Raw genomic sequence first — 15,766 nt, 5'->3', positions numbered from 1 at the left:
GATTTATAGATGATACTTGAGAAAATGGATCCTTCCTCCTGCATCAACCATGGAAGTCAAGGTCATTTCATCTTTTATACAGCAGGAACTCATCAATTGCTTATTAAGTTTAATGAGATGTTTCATGAATCTCAATTCATTCACACCAAACAACATTTCCCTCAGCAGAGTTTTTAAAAGTGCAGCCAATCCATTTCAGGAAGTGAAATCACACATTATCATTTGTTTTCTCATTTTCTTAACAAGAAAACACAATAAGTTCAAGCTGTTCCTTGGTTTTTAGATATCGAATCCTCTGACCCCTCTATACAAAGACTAAGGCAAGGACTCCCCTATAATATGAACTAATGAGATTGGAAACTAGTTACTCTACCGGGTCATTGAGTTTTGGGTGATTGTCACAGGGCAATTTTCTGCCTCGATTAGTATCTGCAGCTCCGATTCAGTTACCCGCTAGAGTAGCGCAGCTCCAAATACAGTAATGGTATTTCTTATATCACATTGGACAACTAAATCTCACAATTTCTTTCACATTTTACCACGAAGAAGAAATAGTTCGCGGCGATGAATCTCGTACTAAAACTAACACAAATGCACCTGTACACGAAGAAGCAGAAATGGTTCTTGGCAATCAAGAAGAATTTCAATGTTCAATTTTTGTTCTGCCTGATGAATCAGATCCTGCAAGATCAGACCAATTTATATTTCAGTTCAAGGATTTGAAGATGTAGTCTGGATTTTTATGTCATGAGGAGTAGTTTCTTATTTTACCTTCAACTTCTAACAATTTGGGGGAGTGGGCATCCCAAAGCTCATCTGCACAATGTTTTGGAGTTCACCATCCCACACATTCTTTATCTGTGGACATATTTTTCAATAGTTTGTTAAATATATAAAAATATGAATAAGATTTTCATTCAGCAAGGTAATAATTAAGTTGGTACCTGAGAAGGATTCTTAAATCCACCAGACCTCTGAGTCATATGAGAATTCATTGTGCTTCTTAACATCTCAGAGCTCCCTATGGCAGGAAAATTGCTTGGGATAAGTTCATGATGAGAAATATTAGGTGGAGGACAAGCAACGGGCATATGCGAAGAAAATCCCAATGTCGACAATGGACCAACTCGTGATTGAAGAATCTAAGAGAGCATTATGTGTGTTAGAACCAGAATATGCATAAACTGATTTTTCTCGTGAGCATCAACTTTCTTTATAATGTGAAATTACACTTACATCTTTGGTTACAACTCCATCGATGTTTATATCCAACCTTGGATTTACGGTAGCAAGTTTCATTGACAAAAACTGCAAAAATCATGGAAATTCAAAGAAAGATTTAGAAATCAGAAGTATATGCTACAGAGTCACTGATTTCCTCAGTGTTCAAAGAAATCTCATATGGACTAACCGATAGGATTTTCCAGCAATTTTTATCTTCATCCAATATAGAAAAAAATACCTACCTTGATAATCCATATTGAAACTATGTAGCATATGAACTGAATTTCATACCTCGACTTGTCGTTGCAGTGATTGGACATAGTTGATGATTTCATCAAGCATCACTGCCTTTCCAGTAACCTGCAAACTTTAACTGAGTGAACAAAGAATTTGATGGGATTCCAACATTTAAGGTTCAAAGCTAACCATCAAACCTTGCTGCAACCAGGGACTAGTTCTTGAAGAAACTTCATCCTCTCACTGATCTTCTCCCTCCTTACCTATAACAGAACTCAAAGCCGGTCAAGTTCTGGTTTTCATGCTTAGAGAAGCTATACTAATATGCTGTGAAAGATTGAATGTGACATATATTACCCTCTCTGCAAGACTATGGCTGTTTGTTGCCTGGCCCCTTCGAGCTCTAACATGAATATACTCTTCCTTTGGAGGATCAGAAGGTTGAGATGCCTGTTTACCATGTTTTCCTGTACCCTTGTTTGCAGTTGAATTCGGATTTTGATCTCTTTTTCGGTGAGTTTCAGCATCATCCTTTGGTGAAACAGTAGTTTGTTGAAGAGGTCCACTGGCTTGATCAAGTTCAGTCTTCTACCCAAAACAAAATGGTAGGCAAGGATAGGAAAAAATCAAAATCAACAAGCTAATTAGTAATAATTCTCCTCACCCAACACATGGGGAAAAAGAACAAAAATCACTATTGATTACCTGTCCACTTCTTTTCCTTTTCCTCGTGCCGAGACCCTTGGCAGAAAGTTCCTTACCCGTGGCCTCTAACGTGCATGGCTCACCCAAACCATCACCACCGCTACACTCAGCTTCATCAGATTCATTAGCAGAACCATCAACAGCAAGTTTACCACGATCATCCAATTTCAAAGGGCTTCCATTTTTAGGTGAATCCGTTTCAGTAGCTCCATGTTCATTAGTCAAACAAACAGGCTTTGAAGTTTCACTGTTAATCACGTTTCTTTGAGATTGTCCTCCCGTCACAGATGCCAAACCTAACCCGTTTCGTGGAATCTCATCCCATCTGTCAGGTATTACTCCCATACCTCTGGAAAAAACACCCACAGGGTCAGGAATGTTGAAATGTCCAACAATATCACCGAAATTCCCTCCACTAAAGCAGGAAAGCCTGGCTGCACGCTCAATGAATGAAGAATCAGCTGGAAGTTGAGACAAACTCGGCGGGAGCATGCCCGGAATATTAGGTAGGTAAACACCCCCTTTTAAAATATTGTGGGATAGGTTCCAGCTGATGTCAAGTGTTCTATCAATGTCACTGCTTGAAGAAACTGGACAGCCGCTGGCCTTACTAATTCCTATTATATTTGAAGTATTGGAGTTGTTATGGCCTTGAATGTTGCTAATTCCCAAGTTTTGAGAATGAGCTGATTGTTCCCAGATAGTGGAGCTAAACGACTCTACCACAGAAGCAGTGGAAGAAGAACAACCAACCATATCCTGATTCCTAACTACATCCACATTTCCTGGCAAAACCAAACCAGTCGGCATACTCGTGAGAGTCGTCTCGCCAAATTGCCAATCCGATGACATGCTATTCGAACAGTTAACAGTACCCTCTATGCTACTTTCTAGTCTAAATTTATCTCTGTCGCCAATATCCATAATCTGTTGACTAAGATACCAAGAAGAAGCATGTATAAGATACCAAACTTTTGCAGTTGCTATTAACCACAATCTTCAAAAGCTACTCAACTCCCAGCAGAATCAATGAACTTTTCACAATGAAGTACATAACAAGAGAAACAACATAAACAAGAACACAGCAGTTCAAACTTATATAAACTCTCCCAATTCAAGAAATTACTTGAAATCTCCCAAGTCACAGAGGTTGAAATGGAATAAAAACTTCAAAAGGGAGAAGTAAAATTAAAGAGCACAAGAAGGGCAAAGAAGATGGTAGCAAAGAAGACAATATTTATGAAGCTACCATTTCCCAAGCAAGGAAGGGAAGTTTAAAAACTTAAAAGAAAAAAACAAAAAACATAAAAATGAAGGGCTCAAAAAGCCAACAGACATTAAGAAGCGACAATTCAAAGAAGAGATGAATAAGAGTGTAAAAGGAAACAGAAGGCAGTGGAGTGATAAAACAGAGAAGAGAGCATTGATTTCAGTATAATAAATAGAGGTTGAAAGCCCTAGTCAGAAAAAAAACCAAGTTTCTGAATCAGAGAGAAAGAAAACGGCACCAAAAGTAGGAAGAGAAAAATACCCATTTCAGATAATGTACCATTTTGAGTACTCCATAGCCCCATTCAAACTTTTCTTCAAATAAATTCCATTGAATTTGGACTTTATGTTCAAACCCCCTTTTTTCAAAATTTCAACTGAGACTCAGAGCCCCAGCCTGTGTGCTGTGTCTGTCAAGGATCAGAGAGATGCTCACACAGAAAAAGGAAGATTTTATTGAATCAAATACAGAGAGAGAAAAGGAAGGATGGGGGGAGAAGTGGAAAGATTATACAAAGAAACGGGTTATTTAAGCAACGGTGAAAGGGAAGCTACAACAGTAAAGCTTCTGCATTTATAACCAAACTTGCATGAAAATGAGAGCTCTTGATCATTAAACCACGGTTGCTCTTCCAACAATACCATTACATTAATAATAATGAACAAATAACAATAATGTGGTTTTTCTTTTCATATACTCCTCTTTTCCATTTTCGTCACTCTACTTTTTCAATTTTGAATTCCTCTCTAATTCCTCAACACTCCTTTTTCTTATTTTTGTAGAGACTATATTTTAGTTCTCTCTAAATTGTAGCAATGAAGTTTATAATTTAACTTTGTTTTTTTTTTTTTCTTCTATGTAGAAAGTTAGAAAACTATTAACTTTCACCCTTGAAGTTGTGTTGAATTACAAACTTTTTTCCAATCACCAAAAAGAAACCCTATCTATCTATCCATTGAAAAAGGATAAAATATTGTCATCTACATCACTTTAATGTCACAACCTAAAATGTTTGTGAAGCTCAATGAGAATCCAATAATTAAAGTTGAAAGTTCTAAGAATTCCAAAACTAAATTAACAAATAATGGCACATCAAAATCATTTCCAAACATTACATAAAACATACTTAATCAAACTACTAAATATATAAATATATAAATATGTATATAGTTCCAATTCCATTATTATTCCTTATTCTTCAAATACTTTTCTCACAAATGCCATATCAATATTTGACCAAAAAGTGGAGCTCAACCAACCTCATCAAAACTCTCCTATAATTTATTTATCTATCAACTCTCCTCCCCTTCCCACATTTAGATCATGAAATACAAACCCAAACTTAAGATCATATAAACCACACATGCGAAAATCTATCAAAGCGAGACTTTTGAATCAAAAAATATACGATTCGAACCACCCAAATCTGACTTAAGCTTATAATCGTCTTTGATATATATATATATATATATATATATATGATTTTAAAAGGAAGAATTAGTTAGTTTGTAACTATAAGCATTAAGTTGGGATGTCAGTGGACAGCTAAATTAGGGCAGCAGCTAAAGGAAATAATAAGTTAGGAAAGGAAAAGGGGTGAGTTAATATTGTCCAAAATGTAGTTGAAACTGTGGGTGTGAAAGTTAAATATTGATAGATATATATGAAGCATTGATAATAATTGATTACAATAATACAAATTATTATTGTGACCATTTCATTTATTAGCTCTAGGGCAAGGGGGGAAAATGCCCTTGCACCAGATTGATACTATTGGTGTTATTTTGTTGGCTATTTAAATATGGAAATCTTTTTTTGTTGTTGGGTTCCTTTCTTTTTCTTGTTGCCAGAAGCTACTTTTCAATTCCAAAATTTAATTCTTTTTTTTTTTTTAATTTACATATAAACTATTTAATCATACATTCAGTTTGGTAGGTAGTGATTTTAAAATTTCAGTTTTATTTAATTATTCAAAATCAACTTTTAACATTGAAATTAAATTCGAATTTGATTTGAGTGAATCAACATGGATTTTGAAGTGATTTTAAATATAACAAAAAAAATTTAAATTATTTCAAAATTTGACGACTTTAGTTTGATAACTATTCGATTATCACTTTCAAGTACTACATTTGTGCTCTTGCCATTTCAAATACTATGTACCATAAATGTATCATTTCTATGTTTTGAAAATTAAAAAAAAAATAGTTTTCAAAGGAGTTTGTTTTTTAGTGTAACAAAACCAACGAGTATTTATAAATATAATAAAATTTATAATTCTATTATTTAATTATGGATAGTTTTTTAGTTTTGTTATGTTTGTAATATTATTTTCAACTAAAGGCCTCCTCAAAAAGTATTTAAAAAAAAAACTAAAATTCAATTATTTTTTCTGTGAAAAAGATAAAAATTATTCAAATGGGAAAAAAACAACCATAAATTCTATTGGAAACTTGGGTCCTTTTTTTTTTTCTAACTAAAAATTTGTTTGGAATTATTTTGAAGTATTTTATTTAAAAAGAAATAAACCATTTTTAAAAAAATTGGATATTTGAAAACTACTAAAAAAATTTTGAAGTTTATTTTAAACTCTTTTAAGAAAAAAATTAAATAAAGATAATTTTTTTCATTATAAAACATTTTTTCTTAAACCAATTCAAACATGTTACTAAATCTTACTTTTGTTCCATTATAACCTTATTCTTTTAGGTTAACATGTTGAGTTTTTTTTTTTTTTTTGTTTTATTTATACTACTTCTGAAGTGAATTTCTTGATGTTGCATGTAATTAATCAAGAAAATAGTTGTGTGTACTTTGTACTGCATCTTTTCTTTTTTTCAGTGCATACTCAATTATATTCAATGTCTACGACAAAATATATACATATATTGCAACCCATATATAATATTGGTTTTCTATTTAAGAAATTAAAATAAGAAGATTTAAGGAAGCATATAATATAAAACCAGAGTTGATAAACCAAAGGTTGACCACATGGACATCTAAACTTATGCATGCTAAACAAATCACACAAAAATGCAAATAATATCTTAAAATTTTTGAAATAACAAAAATATGGTTTTCAAATCTCAATTATATTCCTAAGTTCAAAATGAAAATTTGTCATTCAATTTTAGAAGTGACAATATATATATGTATATATGTATATAATGTGACTTTGTAATATTTGTTGGTTTAGCGATGGGATTATTATATTGAGGTGTTTCTTCAAGGATATTCTATGTTGTATTAATTAATTTAAGTATTTTTTGTCCTTATGGTATTTACTAATAATGTATTACCAATAATTTTAATTAGATTTGTAAAACGGAGTTTTATTGACCAAACACTATTTTCTAGAATCTAATTAATATGATCTTTATAGATGTTTGTGCCCTCCGATTAAGGTGTGTGATTTTTCTTATTATGCATTACTTAAGTTTGACCACAATCTTTTAACACAAAAATATTATATAGAGTGGCCGGTTTGAGATAGCTTTTTGGAAAAGAAAATGTTTTTATTTTGAATAACTTTCTCTCTTTTTTTTTTTTTTTTTTTTTTTTTGAGTGATTTCATGTTATTATTAAAATTACTCTTTTTTAGAATAATCTTGACAAATAAAAAAAGTAAATTGCGTAAAATATTTATAAATATACTAATATATATTTATTGTAACATATTTTATTCTACATATAAATAATTTTTATTTTCAAGGCTTTATAATTTCATGTTAGAAATAAATAATATATTTTGTACTATTATTAGTAGTGTTTATGAAATAATGTACGAACTCTGATTACAATAATTGTCATTGTTTTATTATTATTCACAAGTACTTTGCAATATAATGTAGAAGTGTCATTGCAAACTAATTTTTCATTCATTATTTTAAAAAACTGAGAGGTAAGCTATATCCAGCCAATTATTAACTAATTCAATTTAAAATATATTTAAAAGTGATTTTAAAATCATTAAAAAATAGGAATAGTTGCAAATTTAGCAATTATATTCAAAATAATTAAGTATATAGCAACATTTTTAAAAAAAAATTGCAAATATAGCAAAATCTGTCAATGATAGTATCGATAAACTATGTAGCAAATGTTGGTCTATCACTGATAAACCATAAGAGTCTATCAACGATAGAAGTGTATCACCGGTAGATTTTGCTATATTTGCAATTTTTTTAAAATATTGCTACATACTTAATAATTAATATTCTAAAAATTGCTACATATTATAATTATCCTAAAAAAATAAGATAGTAATAATTTACTATATTGTTTTATTTTTTAAAAATAGACTTTTATACTTTATTTTTAGTACAAGAGAAAGGAATAAAAGAAATTAAGTTCAATCTAGTTATTATCCTCTTAAAAATTACTTTAAAGCACATATTTTTAAAGGAATTTTGAACATCAAAATAATTGGGTTTTAATTATTAAAATCATGTATGCTATATTTATTTTTTTAAAATTAAGAAACTGATTTAAAACATTTCATAATCACTTTCAAACACATTCTAATAATTAAAAATCAATTTATCATTTAAATTTAATTAACATTTTCTAACTGCAATTTAAGCATATCATAAACAACTGTGAGAATTGAAACATTTTGTTGATTTTTTTCACTTTATCCTTTTGAGATTAATAGAAAGGGTTAGATTCGACTTCTAAACTTTCATATTTTCTTTTCACATTCGGTGAGTCCAAACTTAAATAATTAAATTGGTATATCTACCCCAAAGCTCATCTACACTACAACCATTCCTTAATCTTCTTTTAGGAGATTCTTATTTTCCATGGGAGAGATTGATTGATTGATTGATTGATTGATTAAAGTAAAGGGAGAAAAGAAATATCATTTTATATGAATATTAAAAACAATTCATACAGCTATATACCATAATATAAATAAATAAATAAATAAAAAGAATGATTAATTTTAATTAATTAAGTATGCCTTTTAAAAAGAAATAGCTTTATAAAGATTTATGAAAAAAAAAATGAAAATTTCAGAGTGGGGGAAAGGCATCCAATATTTAAAACCAATGTCACATAATAATATAATTAATTCCATGTTCCCTTCAAAGAAAGAAAAAAGGGAAATTAGAAAAAAAAAAACCTTAAAATCCTCAAAAAGGAGTCAAAGGAGAAGACTGGAATATGGGGAATGGAAAGTAAAAGGTAAACAAATCGGAGGGTCAGGAAAGCATCAGAAATTCGACGCATTGTTAGAGGAGTTGACTCATCATATTATGAATTCGCGTCGAACAAAGTGCGCCCCCCCCCCCCCCCCCCCCCCCCCCCCCCCCGCTCTGCACTCATCGGCGGTGTCTCAATCTTATGCAATAATATATTCATATATTGAAACCATTACTAAATAGTTTTATAAAGGTTAAAATAAAATAACACTCCCTTGAAATCCCAATTTTAAAGTTTGGAAAATAAATTCATAAGAAAAAAGTGGGTGTGGAGAGAACAAAAAAGAAAAAAGATGCAAAATCTTTTTAGTGCTTTATGGCTTTAATGGAGTGTCCCCAAGCTCTCCCCCCCTCTCTCTCCCTCTCTCTCTATGTGTCTTTCTTGCCTGTCGCTATCATTAGTTGGCATCGGGACTTGAAAACACAAACACCTATGCTTTCAAATAATACAATCTCTCTCTCTCTCTCTCTCTCTCTCTCCCCCTTCGTTTTGCTTTTACTAATTTATCGATTTAAGTTATGTTTATCTCTTCATTCCCAACTAAAATTAGGATAATACAAACACAAGATTTTATTAATCAATCAATTATATTACATAATTTCATAATCTTTATACAGATTGATCATAAATTTAGTTACATGTCTTATATATTTTATTATGATCATTTATGAAACAACAGCTGATGTAATAAAATAAAATCCACATATTAGATTACCATTCAAGTATCATTTTAATGGGAAAAAAAATGTATTCCTGTTCGTCCTTTTAGAATTATATTCCCTTTCTTTGAAGATCTTGAGGTTTTTATTGGAAACTTGTGAGTAATTAATTAGTTAAAGTTATAGCTAGATTGATATTGTTTTTAAAATTAAAGTAGGAAGATTTGAATAATTATTGTTCTTAATCTATGATTTTTATTTTTAGAAGGTGAATCTATTTTATAAATAAATGATTTAGGGTTTAGGTTTAGAAATTAGAAATATGGTAATATAAGGGAGAAAATCTATGTTTTGAAAACACATAAACCAAATACATATATTCTTGGATTAAAGAGACAAATTTTCCTTTACAATATATAAACCAATAAAACTGTATTCTAATTCATACAAAAGATTATTATCCAAGACCATAAATGGTTGATACAATTAAAGAGAAGGCTATATTTATATAATTTTTTTAAAAAAAATACGTAACAATATTTAATTATGTCTAAAACAATCACATAAATTAAAAGTTTCAATAATAAATTTAGATCTTACGATAAATGTTTTAAACTTTTGATGTTATGTTTGTCGATATGCAAATTCAAACAAGTATACTTTTCAACAATAACCGACAAACTTTTAGTTAGAATATATCATCAAATGCATCGTACTCTCGACTAACTAAATCTTGAAAAATAAAACATATATTTTTTTTATACAAATAAAAAAGATGACATTATACATATCAAGACACACACTAAATACTACTATACAACTAAACATGATCTTGATTTCCATGGAAGGGAAAGAAAGAAAGAGAATTTTTTTTTTGTTAAAAGGGGAAAAGAAAAGGGAAAAGGGCAGAAGGTCCTTTAGAGGGGTTATAAGATAATTAATGGAGATTCTTTGATACCCATATTATATATCTATATATCCATGTACTCGCATTGTTGCTTTGGTAAAGAGAATAGAGAAAAAGAAAAGTGGTAATTAGAATAATTTTAGAGGTTGTATTCAATTCATGGTTGTCATTTTTGTAAAGGACAGATTATGATTAAAGTGAGTTGGGTTTTTATTATTATTATTGTTTATTTAGTGTTTAGATTTTATTTTTTATTAATGGAAAATAAAAGTGTGTTATAGTAATGAAACCAAAATGGCTCTTCTTTTGGGAAAAGCAACGAAACAAACAACCAAATCACTACCTTATTCCATATTCGCTGTTTATATAGTACAATTCCGCATCCACCGCCTCTCTTTCTTTTCCCCTTTTTATTTATTATTATTTAATACGAGTGACCCAACACTCCTCCTTAAAAATTATTTTAAATGATAAATCCTTTTAAAAATTATCATAATCTAAAATTTATTTTAAATAATAAATTTTTTAAATAAATATCATAATCTATTCGTAATAGACTATATTTACTATATGTGTATTTTTTAAATATAATCAATATTTAACAAAATTTTACTTTATGTTATTAGCGATAGATCGTAAACAGACTACAAACTGATAGTATTGTAATAGATCTAGAGATAGTTTCTACTATATTTAAAAATATTTTTCAACCGTTATATCATTTACAACGATATTTTTTATTTTAAGCGTAGGTTCTTTTTTCATCCATTTTTTAAGATGGTTTCGACGATTAAAATCAAGTTTTAGAAAGAAAATTTATTTTAAATAGCAAAATTATCATATAATATTTATGAATAGCTTTTTTATAATAGATGGACTTATGTCTATCTTCTTTACTAGAACGAGATATTTATCTGAGTCTTATAGATAGAAAATAAAATTTTATTATATTTATAAATAAATTAATTGGTTTTACTATTTTTTTTAAAATTATCTATAGTAATTTTAAATTTATTGTTTTTTCTTTAGAATTTGAATTTTTTTTCCTTACAAAATTACAAAGAAGCAGACGAATTTTTTTTTTCTGAAAAAAGTACTACAGATGAAAAATGTTTTCAGACAAAACTTATTTAATTTGAAGTAATTAAAATATAAGAAGTGATGAAGTTATATTTCATAACCAATTAATAGTGGAGATATTGTAACTTAATATTTTATAAAAATTGTGAATAATTAGTTGATCAAGGTGAAGTTCTTCACAATAATCATCATGCAAAATAAAAAATATGTTATATAATTAGTAAAATTTGATTAACCAAATGAAGACTTTTCGAACACTAATGAACTATAACCAAATCCTAAAAATCAAATTAAAATTATGACATAATTTTTGGTGATATAATTAAAACAATTAAACTAAAAACAAGAGGGAAAGATAGTGAAAAATCAATGGTAAGTGACGAATTCGATTGGTTTGGTAGCAATGGTCAACCGTCGGTCACTAATTATGCTTGAAATGGGTAGCCATCAATCAAATGGTCACACCATTGGCCGATTGGCATTTGATGTTGCTAACAATTATAAATGATTATTAAGATATAAGCTAAGAGGTATGTAAAATCCTATTCTAAACTCAATAGTTTTATTTTTTTAATCTAGAAAACTTGATTCCAAATGTTCAAACACTGAGGACACCACTTAGAAGGAGGAAAACTTTACCAATAATAATTATTAAAATGAAGAAAATTCTTGGGTTGTTAATAATAATTATTATTTCTATATGAATCTACATAGATAAAGTGAGGGTTTGTGAATCAATTAAAGGAAGCACGTTTGAGATATGTAAATAATTACGAATCTAAATCATACTAATTGATATCACATAGTTCAAACTATAATCAAGTACATATATGTGGATCATCTTTAATTTAATTAATTAATTAATAACTAACTGGACAACAATATTGCTTAAGGATTACTGACAGCTCATCTCACTTTCACTCTTCACATTAATATTTAATTAATCTTTTCATAATTTCAATTATTAGTTATGGATATTAGTGAACTTTGTTTCTTTCCTCCAATAACATTAATTGCATTCTTTATACTTTATGAACTTAAAAAACTTCATATAATATTGTTTAGTCTACTTAGATTAAATTATATCCTGTCTAATTACTATTAATCTTCAATAGCATGTGAAAAATGAAAGGTAAATTAAATCATATGATATGCATTAGGTCATAGTATATGCCCCTAAACGAGTTACGTTATGGTAAAGTTAACATATTTGATCAATGGTTTATTTCATTCAAAGATAACTTATTTATAATATTTTTAACTTTCAAAACTATCATCACAAATTTAGTCGTCTTACCTCACATGTTTCTTAGAATAGTTTTTTTTTTTTTTAGATTACTGAATATATGCAGGATCGTACTCTAAGTTAAACTTGCTTATTTGGAAGTATGATTGAGTTAGCAAAAAAAAAAAAAAATATAGATCTTGTTAATATAAGTATAGTAACTTTTAAATTCTTATAAACATTTTTTTAACCAAATTACTTTCTTATATCTTCAGGGTCTCTCTCGTTTTGATCTTATCATCTCAGTTTATTCATGTACCTTTTTTGAACTCGAATGTTACAGCAAGTGAATACTAATTACGTTTTACTTTTTCAACTCCTAAATTATATTGTATATTGAAAAGAAGAAAGGAAGAAAGAAAGAAACCAATCCATTTGAAGAATGTAGGCACATTTCTTTTGTATTAAACTAGTACATGTCTCAAAGTTATTGAATAAAGGTTTGAGAGTTAGGTTGACAAGTGAGGGATGATAGATATTCCTCAAGTGTTGTGAATTTAATGCAAGCATATATATGTATATATATATATATATATGATTGCATGTAGCATTATGAGATAGGTTGATGAAGGGTTGTTTTCATACTTTTAGCCTTTTTCTTTCACTTTTGGCTATCAAAAAGTACTTTCTCTTACAACCCCCAATTTTTCATATGGAATCCAACTTTAATTTTCTTCACCACACAAGTGGGATCTCTCTTTGAACCTCAAGCTTTAATCATTTTCTCCCTCTATTGTGTATTGTCTCTAACAAAAAAAATCGTGTCATGCAATTTCTCATAATGTGTTATTTTCATATATATATATATATATATATATATACATGTGTAACTATCATAGTTAATGTACAATGTCCTAAAAAACTAAATATCACGTTTCTTTTGAAAAAACATTGGATTAGATGTTGTTGTGTGCATCAACTTATACCAATTTTTTTTTTTTAAAAAAAATCAATTCTAAATTCAAAAATTGTTGAAGATATTTAAAAAAAATCCAAAATTTCAAATTTTATCGATTATATATTTTATAAATATTTTGATTCAAAAACTGAAAAAAACACGCATGTAATAACAAATTATAAAACATTTCACTACCGATGGATGAAATTAAAACATTTTTTTTTCTCCAAACAGAAAATCTTGAAAAAATATATGTTTGAAATTAATTTTGACTCACAATAATATCATATTGCTTTTCTCACACACTAATATCACAATCTTATCCACAAATGTTACCAAAATGACTAGGCCATTAACGATATACACATTAAATACCAAAAAGGGTTTGCCAAATTCCTTTTGTTATCTGTCCATATGTGATTATTTTAAATTAACATTTTCTTATTAAGAATATATATATATATATATATATATATATATATATATATATATATATATATATATATATATATATATATATATATATAGTTATTTTGTCATGTTATTTATTAAAGAAAGTAAAGTTCCTTGAAGCCTTTAATACCCAAAGGAAGTGTTTTACTTATTAAAGGTAGAGATGTGTAAAGCCACACATTACTTATGGTTAAATCTAAATCTCCATGTTTTTCTTACTTATATTGTTGAATTTTTTTGTTCTTTCTAACATAGGGTGTTTTTCAAAAATAATAATACTAATAAAGTATAAGTATTGATAAAAATATTACATTGCTTCACTTTAATTTAATCATATTCTTCTTTTGTTGTTGTTGCATTGTTAAATATCATGGAAGTTACTTTGATTAGAAGAATATTATGGCCACTAACTTCTATATTTGATTTTAAATAGGTTAAATTAAGCCTAGTTTATGTACTTTCATGTTTGCCTAATTAGTTTTTAAACTATAAATATGTTTTTAATAATCTTTTTCAACTTATAAATTTGTTATATATGTCTTTCTACCGTGTCGTTAAATTTTCAATTTTATTCTTCATCATTGATCTATTTATATATATAAAAAAATCAGACATTTTAAACACTACATATATAGAGTAACGAAGAAATTAAGACGAGATGAACGAATATTTCAAAAGAAATAAACTTTCATCAATACATTATAAAAGAAAACTTTCAAAAGGTGATGGAAAGATTATATTATTTGTAGAGCATTGATTATAAAAGTTTTATTTACAAATTTCAAGATACATGTTAAGAATAATATTTATGTAGATACTTTAAAGTTATTTATTTATAAAATTTTGTTTCAATGATTATTTGTTAAATTAATGATTTTTTATTTATTTTTTAGTACGAATGGTATTTTGATGGATTTCAATTGAGCCAGTTAATGCACCCATTAACGGCCCAATAAATCAAGAATAAAAGCCCAATTAGAGAGGCTGGAAGCCTACATTGTTGATATAAATGGGCCATCGTAAGAAACAAGAGATGTCATTTCTACCAAATTCTGAATTATGTTTAATGAAATTTTGTGTGTTTTTTCTTTTTATTTGAGACATAAATAGTTTGTTTGTTTTTAATTATTTTTGAGAAACCCCTAATATTAACAGTGAATTTAATGGAGAGGAAATTTCTTGGCAATTTCCAAGCAAACACAAATCAAATAGCGCTCTCTGAAAGAAATTTGTCTTCATGTTGGTGGAAAACTTATATTTCCTTGCCTACCTTGGATTCTCTTACATTTACTTTGTAGTAGTCCCTACACCCTTTCCACTTCAACTCTTTTCTTGACATTTTTCGTCTTCTTCCTCTCCCATTCCCAGAAGTTTCAAAAATCAACAGCCATGCTTTAGGAAGTTTCTTGTAATATTCCCATTAAAGACTCGTTTTTCATGGGTCATGTCTGGATAAGAAATTTCCCACCAGAAGCAGCTTCAGAATAAACTCTTCTACGTGCTTATAAATATGTCAAAATAACACAGATTCCCCATGAAAGTTCCCTTATATTTTCTTACCATGAAGAACAGAAGAGATATCAATACAAGTCCAGATACTTGTTTTGCCCAGCATTTCCATATCCTTGGTAAAACATGTTCAAGCTTGGACGTTTCAACCAATCTCCTGTATTGTATATTGTGTTTATCCTTCAAAACAGTCACCCTTATTCTCTTGTTTCCTTATGAGCAAGTGAATGGGAATCTTGTACCTGCTATAATCTTCAAAGGCCTTCCATCAACATTTCATGCCTTTTTACTTTCAATTGTCATGGCATTCTCAGGGGCACTCAATGCCTTG

General features: G+C 28.8%; 1 protein-coding gene across 6 annotated transcripts; it reads right to left on the bottom strand.

Moving 5' to 3' along the window:
* Positions 1-170: 170 nt before the first annotated feature.
* On the bottom strand, positions 171-4,193 carry LOC103489209 (transcription factor bHLH49). Of its 6 annotated transcripts, none has more exons than XM_008448265.3 (9): positions 3,716-4,189; positions 2,167-3,100; positions 1,819-2,046; positions 1,659-1,724; positions 1,516-1,584; positions 1,237-1,308; positions 945-1,142; positions 772-858; positions 171-681 (listed from the first exon to the last, which is right to left on the bottom strand). In XM_008448265.3, exons 1-8 carry the CDS (start codon positions 3,730-3,732, stop codon positions 781-783), a joined length of 1,662 nt encoding a protein of 553 aa, XP_008446487.2. In that variant the 5' UTR covers positions 3,733-4,189; the 3' UTR covers positions 171-681; positions 772-780. The 6 variants fall into 6 exon arrangements, 5 of the variants coding, with proteins under 5 accessions (XP_008446487.2, XP_050947075.1, XP_008446486.2 ...); XM_051091118.1 differs by having other exon boundaries at positions 1,819-2,049; positions 2,167-2,951; positions 3,698-4,184; XM_008448264.3 differs by having other exon boundaries at positions 1,819-2,049; positions 3,716-4,184.
* Positions 4,194-15,766: the final 11,573 nt, after the last annotated feature.

Source organism: Cucumis melo, chromosome 10, assembly GCF_025177605.1.
Source record: "Cucumis melo cultivar AY chromosome 10, USDA_Cmelo_AY_1.0, whole genome shotgun sequence".
In the NCBI taxonomy this organism is placed as follows: Eukaryota; Viridiplantae; Streptophyta; class Magnoliopsida; order Cucurbitales; family Cucurbitaceae; genus Cucumis; species Cucumis melo.
The sequence above is the reverse complement of the archived record's forward strand: the minus strand, read 5'-3'. Positions and strand labels throughout refer to the sequence as shown.